General features: G+C 40.5%; 1 protein-coding gene across 3 annotated transcripts in view; it reads right to left on the bottom strand.

Annotated features, from left to right (window-relative positions):
• acot9.1 (acyl-CoA thioesterase 9, tandem duplicate 1) overlaps window positions 1-10,310 on the bottom strand; it is a 23,815-nt gene extending 13,505 nt beyond the window's left edge. The window contains exons 1-6 of one of the 3 annotated variants that reach the window (XM_061713842.1): window positions 10,191-10,310; window positions 5,050-5,141; window positions 2,958-2,984; window positions 2,607-2,652; window positions 928-1,098; window positions 802-839 (exon numbers count right to left, since the gene is read on the bottom strand). In XM_061713842.1, coding sequence (XP_061569826.1) covers window positions 802-839; window positions 928-1,098; window positions 2,607-2,652; window positions 2,958-2,984; window positions 5,050-5,141; window positions 10,191-10,204 — 388 coding nt within the window. In that variant the 5' untranslated portion in view covers window positions 10,205-10,310. Of the gene's footprint in view, window positions 1-801; window positions 840-927; window positions 1,099-2,606; window positions 2,653-2,949; window positions 2,985-5,049; window positions 5,142-10,190 lie in introns of all 3 variants that reach the window. The other 2 variants (XM_061713844.1, XM_061713843.1) reach the window with 2 other exon arrangements.
• Window positions 10,311-10,753: the final 443 nt, after the last annotated feature.

Raw genomic sequence — 10,753 nt, 5'->3', positions numbered from 1 at the left:
TACATTTTCACGCAATTATCTGTACTTTTTACTCCTTACATTTTAAAAACAGCCTCGTTACTCTATTTCATTTCGGCCTTTAAATAAAAACTATCCAGTTAAATTGCTCCATCCGGATAGAGTGAATTTGGTTGTGGTTGTTTCAGATGTTCTTGTCCAGTTTTGTTCTTACATCCGTTCCCTCAGATTCCTGCAACTAAACTTGGATGTACATTCCAATAAAGGTTAGGATAAATGATAACATGCCTCTGAAGTTTGACTTTTTGCACCATTACAATACTTATAGGCAACTAGTCATCATATCTCCTGCTCTCTGAAACACATGTTAATGCTCAATAGTACACATATATGCTTCTTTAATATATTTGCATTATACTAAGATATATTCATTTTCAATGGCTTTTGTCCTTAATGGCTTTTTTCCCCCTTACATTACTTTTACTTTTACACTTTAAGTAGTTTTGAAACCAGTACTTTTATACTTTTACTTGAGTAAAAAACTTGAGTTGATACTTCAACTTCTACAGGAGTATTTTTAAACTCTAGTATCTATACTTCTACCTGAGTAATGAATGGGAATACTGAAGACACCTCTGGTTTCCTGATATGGTGTGACGTTTGTGCAAACGTAACTACGCAGTCGCTTACGTACCCGAACATAAACCACGCAGTGACGTAGCAAGTGGTGTCCCAATCCCTAGGGAACATTACAAGGACCCTACGCCTGGCTTAATTTTTAGGGCTAGTGGTAGAAAGTAGGGGGTGTGTTGGGATTGGCCCGTGCTCACGGCTCAGACTGACCTGCTAAGCTGTCCAGGTCCTCCAGGATCCTGCCGAACCTGAGAGCAGACACAAACAGACAGTTGGACCTCCAGGATGAGTAACGGTGAGTGGGATCAGTGCGGGTCTGATTCCCGGGGGCCAGACCTGACGGTGTTGTGGAAGGTCAGGTACTTCTCCCGGAGCTGTGGCTCCGAGCCCAGCGGCAGGTGGACCTCCAGGTAGCTGTCCCTCATGGTCTTGGCCGGGAGGTCGGTCTGGGAGCGGGCCAGCATGGAGGACAGAGAGGCCCGCTCCGTCATGGCCGTCTGGTGGTCGCTGTGGACGGAACCGCAGGAAAGATCAGGAGAGAGAGCTCTGCTGTATGATAGGAATCTAGTTCACCTGTTTATATAACAAGTATGAAACAACAACACCTACTGTACTACTATGATAACTGACTCTCACTGAGATACAGTATATACTGCAGTATATACTGCAGCTCTACATGATGTAGTATATACCGCAGTATACAGTATATATACTGCAATATATACTACATGATGCAGTATATACTGCAGCTCTACATGATGTAGTATATACCGCAGTATATACAGTATATACACTGCAGTATATACTGCATGATGCAGTATGTGAACATTACTGCCTGCAGTATGCGAAATGGATCTGCTTTTCTGGTTTTTTACTGCTGGAGAAATGTAAAAGGGCCCGACTGACCACAGAGAATATTCCATAACGCAGCACGACAGTGGAAGCTGGTGGACGTGGTCCCATGACCAGTCTGCACGTGTGCCGTAGCGTACTCGCTTTTAACGTCATACTAAGGGCTGATGACAGCAACGGGGTGCAGTACATACTACACATTATTCATACATGTGGGGTGAAGGATCACCAACTCTTCCTAGCGTCCTTCCTTTCCTTCTCATTCACTTCTTTATTCATTCATTTGTTTGGCCATGGTTCTTTATTCTTTCTGTATTTTCTTCCTTTTTTAAACTATCTTGATTCCTCTCACTTTCTCATTTTCATACCCTCCTTTCTTACTTTTGTCTTTTTTTCTTTCCCACATTAAAAAGGTTCATCATATATGAAACACCTCCATGTTTGTGTTTCTGATAATAAAACTACGAGTCACATCTGGGTTCGGAGCTGGATCACAGACAATGACTGTGTTTACATGCATCAATAACCCTTTTAAAACCTGAATATTGGCAATAACCCCAATTTGCACGGCCATGTAAACACCAATAACCCCTTTGAATAACCCGAATTTGCTCATATTCCGGTTTTTAAAAACCTGAATATGAGCCCTGGGTTACTCCTTTTAAAACCCAAATATTGGGTCATGTAAACATAACGGATTATCCCCATCAAACGGAACATGAATTTGTTTTCTGCACATGTTCTGTTCACAAGGAATCCTGGTCTTTTGAGTCCAGGAAGTTCTTATAAACACGGAGAAACCAAGACCAGGAGGAGACTAATCACTTAGAAAGTACCGGGATAGCCAGATTTACAAGAAAGTGAGCGAAAAGTTGCGCGAAGCAGCATTTGTTTTGAATTTGGATACAGGAAGAAGAAGCAGAAATGACGGTAATTGCATCATCACGTTCTCCGTGCGTCGCTGGTTTGATCCAGATATCCCAAATGATTAATCACCATGTAAACAGGGATAACCCTGTTTGCTCACGCATGGAAACGGAATATTCCAAATGTTTCAGTAACCGGAATATTAGCAATAACCCCAATTTTGACTGCATGTAAATGTAGTCCATGACAAACATTTATCTGTTAAACATTTATCTGTAAAGAGGACGGGTCGGTACCTCCAGTTGGTGGACGCTCCCACGATCTCCCTCAGCCGGTTCCTCACTGCAACACACAGAGAACCCGGTCAGAGCGGTTCTGTCCTGCTGGACCGAGAGGGCGAAGAGCGGCGACAGAACCACACCGTGTTTCATACCGTCTCCGTCAGCCGCGTCTCAGGAAAGACTGAGTCTCTGCGAGACGGTATGAAACAAACACCTGCAGCCAGAGACGAGAGGAAGCAGAGCGAGGAGACGCTACCGAAGCTGCAGCTACTTCAGGGGAAACATGCAGGAAGAGAGTGCAATTAGAGCTGATCAGGAGGATTAAGAGGAGCTTCAGACAGATTTGTGTTTTTATTACCAACACACCATTGGACACGTGTAAGGAGGGGTCTCCTGCGGAGAGAAACAGGGTTAAGACGTGCAGATATGTGGTCAGAGGTCAACGCTGGGTCTGGACACGTTACACATCGATGAGGATCTGGATTTACTGGCATTTAAAAACACACGGGACTAAAAACATCCAACTGTCACATTTCTGGAGTTCAAAACAACTGTCAGGACCTTCTGCAAAATTCAAGTTAGCCCTGAATCAGTTCCTGTTAATCCCAACATGATATATTCCCTCTTTGTAAAGTCTCTTTTTGCCATTTTCTCTTTCTTTTCCAGAGTCTGATACGTTCAGAATTTGTTTAATATGATCCATCATCTTCTTCTTCTTTGTTTATTTAACATTTTTTCATTTTCAAGATCTAACTTAAACATTTTGCTGCAAATATTTCATAATAAAAGCATTTTAAAGGAATTAAGGGGGCTCTTAATTTGAAAAGAATGCAGATTGTGTTACGTTTGTATCAACAGTGTCCTGCTGTAACTTCAACAATGCAAACTGGTGCAACATTTCTTATTAAAATACAAGGAATGACACTTGTAAAGAGTAAAAGAATGTCCCTCTGTAGTTTAATAGACAAAGGTTAAATAATAATCTATTTCTATAAATATCTGAGGAAGATAAAGATATATTTTTTCATCCCGGACCTCTTGCAGTTACACCACGGACCACTAGGGGTCCCCGGACCCCGGGTTGAGAATAACGGCTTTAGCTACTGATGCAGAAATAATAAATGAGTTAGAACAGGGGTCGGCAACCCAAAATGTTGAAAGAGCCCAATTGGAACAAAAACACAAAAAACAAATATGTCTGGAGCCGCAAAAAATGAAAAGTCTTGTATAAGCATTAGACTGATGGCAAATGGTGAAATGTTGAGAAAAAAGTTGAAATGTCGAGAAAAAAGTCGAAATGTCGAGAAAAAAGTCGAAATGTCGAGAAAAAAGTCGAAATGTCGAGAAAAAAGTCGAAATGTCGAGAAAAAAGTTGAAATGTTGAGAAAAAAGTCGAAATGTCGAGAAAAAAGTCGAAATGTCGAGAAAAAAGTCGAAATGTCGAGAAAAAAGTCGAAATGTCAAGAAAAAAGTTGAAATGTCGAGATAAAAGTTGAAATGAGATAAAAGTTGAAATGTTGAGGAAAAAAAGTCGGAATGTTGAGAAAAAAGTCGAAATTTGGAGAAAAAAGTCAAAATGTCAAGATTAATGTTGAAGTACAATCTCGAGAAAAAAGTCGAAATGTCGAGAAAAAAGTAGAAAATTCGAGAAAAAAGTCGAAATGTCGAGAAAAAAGTTGAAATGTCGAGAAAAAAGTCGAAATGTCGAGAAAAAAGTCGAAAATTCGAGAAAAAAGTCGAAATGTCGAGAAAAAAGTCGAAATGTCGAGAAAAAAGTCGAAATGTCGAGAAAAAAGTCGAAATGTCGAGAAAAAAGTCGAAATGTCAAGAAAAAAGTTGAAATGTCGAGATAAAAGTTGAAATGAGATAAAAGTTGAAATGTTGAGGAAAAAAAGTCGGAATGTTGAGAAAAAAGTCGAAATTTCGAGAAAAAAGTCAAAATGTCAAGATTAATGTTGAAGTACAATCTCGAGAAAAAAGTCGAAATTTCGAGAAAAAAGTCGAAATGTCAAGGAAATAGTCAAAATTTCGTGAAAAGTCGAAATGTCGAGATAAAAAAGGAAAGGAAAAAGGAAGAAAAAAAGAGAAAAAAAGGGGGGAAAAAAATAAGAAAAAATAAGAAAAAAGAGAGGAAAAGGAAAAAAAAAAAAAGGTCAAACATTTTTGAAAAAGCTCCAGGAGCCACCAGGGCGGTGCTAAAGAGCCGCGGGTTGCCGACCCCCGAGTTAGAAGATGTTTGTAGATGAATCCTCCATCACGTGTGATTATTTCACCATGAAACCTTCACAAACCAGCACCTCTCACTCGTTCTGCCTGTTACAGGTTTCTTTGGTATCAGGATATTTAAAATAAAAACATGGAACTATTTCCTGAACAGCTGAAAATACTCAGATACTCTGCATCTGCACCAGTCCACCTTCAAACAGGCTTCACCAGCGGCACCAGGAACAGTCCTCACCCTCGGCCATGTCGGGCGCCCTGCCGGGCTTGGACCCGGCGCCGGTGCAGAGAGACCGGCTGGTCCAGGACGCGGCCGAGCGCAGCAGCAGCCTGCAGACGCAGAAGGAGAAGAGCGGGAGTTTAAACCAGACCTGCACCCTCTCATGACCTCCGGCCCGGCTGCTCGCAGGCCGTGACGAACTGGCCGTTCAGCTCTGGAGCTGCAGGAAAATCAGGTTTGACTGAGGGCTTAAAATAATAAAGATATGGACGTGAAACACCCGACACTGCAGGGGAAACTCTGCACAAAGGACAAATGTGACTCAGCTGTTTTTAACTTAATGAACCTCAGAAGCACCAAAGTAAAAATACTGAAAAAACGGTTCTGGACCTTCTTTTGCTGTATTTTTGTTTCCAGTCGGGGAAACGTATTGAGAGTCTGTTGCACCAAGGTGACAGAATCTTGTATCAGCAGTTCTTCCTCTTGTTAATGTACAGTTTTGTAAACTATTTGTATTTTGCATCTGATTTAATGTTTTGGTGCATCTGCATGTGTCTGTATTTAATTACAGTTTTGTGTTTATAACGGCGTTGTTTGAATAAATATATGAATAATATTTACATATCGTTGTGATTGATTAAGCATCAGGTCCATTTCAGTGATGCTGATTAGGAATGGGAGATATTTTACCGTTCATGATTTACCGTCAAAAAGATTCCCCACTGTAAGAATTTGTATCTCGCGGTAAAAACGATAAATTCCCGTTGATGACATTTTTGTGTAAAGACAAATTTATGGTTCTGCGTTAATTGCACGCCCAACGTACGTGAAGGAAGGAAGGAAGGAAGGAAGGAAGGAAGGAAGGAAGGAAGGAAATGAGCCAGAAAAGAAAGAAAGAAAGAAAGAAAGAAAGATATGAGCCAGAAAGAAAGAAAGATATGAGCCAGAAAAGAAAGAAAGAAATTTTTTTTATCGTCATTTTTATCGTTATGGGGATAAATGCCAGAAATGATCGTGATACATTTTTTAGTCCATACCGCCCATCCCTAATGCAGATATACGGTGTAATCTGATTACTTTAATGGTAAATAATGTCATTTCAATCTTTAATATTTAAAATTCAGGTTTCATCTCCAAATTAAGTCCAATTTAAATCAATCCTCCAATAGTGTAGAAATAGCGGTAGTGCAGTCGCCACACATATCTGATCTCAGCTGATGGATGGAAACATTAGTGAGTTCAACATCATCATCCACTTCTCTGTGTTATTGAGCTGCAGTTGAATACAAGCTCATATGGAAACTAGCTGAACCAGGATGATGGAATACAATCACGCAGGATCAGGACATTACTAGGTTTCTATTTCGGTCTTGAGCTGAACTAGTCTTGGTCTTAATAATAATAATAAACTTTGTTTATATAGCACCTTTCCTGTCATAGAATGCAACTCAAAGTACTTTACATGTCAAGAGAAGATAAGCAAAGCAAGCAAATAAAAACAAAGCAGCTTTAAGACAGTGAAAAAAAAACAATATAGCAAACAGAATAAAACCAACAATAAAAGCAATAGCAAAGAGCAAAAAGAGTAAAACAGGCACGGCAGTAAGCATAAATAGGGTCACACACAGGTAAGAACAAACCTTTAAAATTCAACTAAAAGCAAGAGTAAAAAGGTGGGTCTTGAGCTGTGCTTTAAATATGTCAACTGAGGATGCCTAAGGTCTAAGGTGCACTGGAAGTTTATTCCAGGCTGTCGGGCCGTAGAAGCAGAAAGCTGCCTCGCCATGTCTTTTAGTTGCCATCCTCTTAGGCACTTGGAGCAAACCAGCGGTTGTGGACCTGAGATGGCGGCCTGCCTGGGACATATCTAGGTAGGCAGTCGAGGAGGTAGGAAGGTGCTTTATAAACCAGTAAGAGAATTTTAAAATCAATCCTAAAAACTACTGGAAGCCAATGTAGTGAGGCTAAAACAGGGGAAATGTGTTCTCTCATTTTGGTTCTGGTTAAAATTCTTGCTGCTGCATTCTGGACTATTTGAAGCCGGTCTGACGTTTTTTTTGGTAAGCCACAAAATAGTGCATCTAGTAATCGATGCGGGAGAAAACAAATGCATGGACCAGTGTTTTTGCATCAACCAGAGACAGATATGATCTAATGCGTGCAATATTTCTAAGGTGAAAGAATGCGGTTTTGGTAATGAAATTCATATGCGCATTGAAATTTAGGTCAGAATCAATGATAACCCCCAGGTTCCTTACTGTATGGTTATTTGCTACAGTTAGGTTACCAAGTCTGTTTTTAATGAATTCTTTCTGCTCATTGGAGCCAACTATGAGAACTTCAGTTTTGTCCTCATTTAATTTGAGGAAATTTTCACTCATCCAGCATGTAATGGTAGAGAGACAAGTCAACAATGGATCAAGGGCAGAGGGGTCATCCGGAGCTACGGAGAGATAAAGCTGAGTATCGTCAGCATAAAAATGAAAGTTCACTCCATGAGCACTAATAAGCTCTCCCAGGGGCAGTATATACAGAGAGAACAAAAGAGGGCCCAGAATTGAGCCCTGTGGAATACCAGAGCTAATTATGTGAGTGTCTGAGACAGAGTCAGGTAGATTGACAAAATATCTTCTTCCCGACAGGTATGAGGAGAACCAGGATAGGGCTGTGCCTGATAGACCTACCCAGTAGTTTAGACGTTGTATAAGAATTGAGTGGTCAATAGTATCAAACGCAGCTGTTAGGTCTAGGAGTCTTGATTCTCTCTGGTCTTGGTCTCGGTTTAAATGGTCTTGACTACATTTCGACCACCAGATACAGACTTCTAAACTGAGCGCTGACTTGTCTGTTTTTAAGGCGACCAGGACCAGGGGCCTGTACTACGAAGCAAGTTCAACATATCCAGGATATCTTTTCCTTATCCAGATTCACTAAGCGGGACAATTGCAATCACGCTAAGCGGTCACACGACGGTGGTTATCAACTCGGTAGATCGACCCAGCTTTCTCCAATCTGGATATGAGCGCGTGCACATAAAAGGGGCGGTGTTTTCAGCGCATGACCAATCGCAAGCATGGAGAAGTCCGCTGTCAGAGCCGCTGATTTCAGTAGCGAAGAGCAAACAATAATTTTACGGAAATATGATGAGTATAGGCATAGAATACAGGCAAAAAGCAACACAGTTGCAGCTGCAAAATGCAGGAAAGACAGCTGGCAAAAGATCGCTGACTGTATAAATGCGTAAATTCATAGGGATATAAACATATATTTGAATATTCTGGGAATCTTAATCTTAAACTGTAAACCATGATCAGCAATATTAAAATAATAAAAGGCTTGCAATATTTCAGTTGATTTGTAATGAATCCAGAATGTATGACATTTTTTTGTTTTTGTGTTTGCATTACAGAAAATCACAATATTCTAATTTTCTGAGACAGTCCTGTATATATTGGTTCTATAACTATTGTTGTTGACCGATAACTTGTGCTGATGCTGTACCAAAGAATTGGGTTTTTTTATTTATTTTATTTAATTTTTTATTTTTTCAGGAGGGGGGTATTTAGTATTTTAAAGTGACTTCTCAGAATGTTCGAGGGACGAAATTGAAAATCCCTTTTTTGCTATCCCCTTACAAATGCATCTTCTTTTTCATTTCTTCTTGATTTATTTATTTAATTGGTATTAGTTTTGGATTGACTGTACATCGGATTTTGGGTGATGATTTGTTTTATTTATTCATTGATTGATTTATTTTTTATTTTCTCCTCCACCTCTTTTTTCTTTTTTTCTGGATCGTTTATACAGGTACTCATCAGGGAAAGCAAAGGGGTTTTGGTGGTCCCTGAATACGCGTTCTCTTCGGAGGGATCCTCTCACGATCCGCGCACCAAGCTCCACTGGAGGGCATGTCATTTTCCAAGAGAGCTGATTGGTCAGTGGGCGGTGCTTTTATACCCGGCGATCTGTATCTCGAACATAACCTGCTCCGGAGCAGGTTAGCGGTTCAGCATAAGTTACCATGGCGATGTGCCCCGCTAAGAAGTGAACCACCGTCGTAGTCCTGAAAACCCAGGGTTAAACCTGAAGTTACCTCGCTAACCCCAAATCCCGCTTCGTAGTACAGGCCCCAGGACAGATGTTTGGCCCTGGCCCCGGCACACAGAGGTTTCTCCAGATTCTCATGATCCGTTGATGATGTTATCTCCTGTAGATGTTCAGATATTCAAACCTTACCTGTCCAGTAAAATGGATTATCCTAAAAAAAAGGCTGTTTTCTAGCCGACTGGTGAACCAATCTGGACTTCTGAAGACTCTCCCAGATGATTTTCTTTAAAAACCCACTCACATTACTTACAGTTAATTAAACTTAATACCTGAAAATGATGCTTTAGGTGTTTTCTTTTCACATCACCTACTTTTCCAGACTTTTGTCATTCGTTTTAACTTCTTGTTTTAGACGCATCATATTAAAAATCAGCTCACATTTTTCATTAAATGTTTAATTCTCACTTTTAATGTTCTGTTGGGAGTAAATAAGGGCTTATGTGGTTTGCAGATCTGTGCATGCTGGTTTTATTTACATTTTCCACATGGGGCCAGTTATTTCCAGCTTTTCACTGGTGAATAAAGAGTTAAATTATGAAGAGATGTTAAAGTATCAAGAGTTAAATAAACAACTCAGGTAAACCAGCTCAATGCTATGCTACTGAAGAGCTTTAAACTATTTAAAAATACTGTTAATGAAATGTCTTTTCATCAAAGTGTGTCTTGTTTGAACTGGTGTGTCCAGAAGCCTGATTTATGGTTCTGCGTTAAATCGACGCAGAGCATAAGGTACGCGCGACGCGCACCATACGTAAGCGTCGCCGCGTGCCCTACGCCGAAGGCTCTGCGTCGATTTAACGCGGAACCATAAATCAACCTTTAAGGTGGTATGACAGTCACACCCTGTTTTCCCTGTCGGGGCCTGATCTTCCACTCCCATGGTGGCCTAACGGGTGTATTTAATAATAATTAAGTCATGTAAGACTAAATAAACCAAGGAAATGTGTCTGAAACAGTTTAAAGTGATTAAAACACCTGGAGGTAAAGAGCTAACATGCTAACAAGTCTGCTGTGAAAAAGCCTCCGCTAAAACCCGTTTTCGACCCACTGACCTCGGAGAGAGCATCGTGTCGTCCCGGGCTGAGCAGCTGAGCGGAACCGGACTGAAGTTAAACCCGGGTTTGGTCGGTGAACCGGTGTTCTGACAATTTCTGCTACCTGCGAGAAATGGTACTGTGTGGTTCTGCGCATGCGCACGGTCGGTTTTCAAAGTTTGATTGTCACGCCCATCGTTTCTATGACGATGTAAAATTGATAATATGGGATGTTGTAGGCAGTGGCGTCAATTCAGTTAAAGCTAAGGTATGGCAAGGTTACGAGTCACAGAACTTAACTAGAGTATCAATCAACACGTCCAGCAAATACTCATCATCACAGAAGTCTGCTATGTAGCTTATCTGTGTGGTCAAGAAAATTGGAACTTTTTCAAATGCAGTCTCGCTCACTGCAAAAACTCAAAATCTTACCAGGAATATTTGTCAAATTTTTAGTCATTTTTACTCTCATTACACTTAAAACAAGAGTCATCCCCAGACAGAAATAACTTATTGGACCATTTTCACCTGTTTCAAGTAAATTTTCAATTGAAATAAGTAGAAAAATCTGCCAGTGGGAC

Source organism: Cololabis saira, chromosome 22, assembly GCF_033807715.1.
Source record: "Cololabis saira isolate AMF1-May2022 chromosome 22, fColSai1.1, whole genome shotgun sequence".
Lineage (NCBI taxonomy): Eukaryota > Metazoa > Chordata > Actinopteri > Beloniformes > Belonidae > Cololabis > Cololabis saira.
This window is presented reverse-complemented; position numbering and strand designations above follow the sequence as displayed.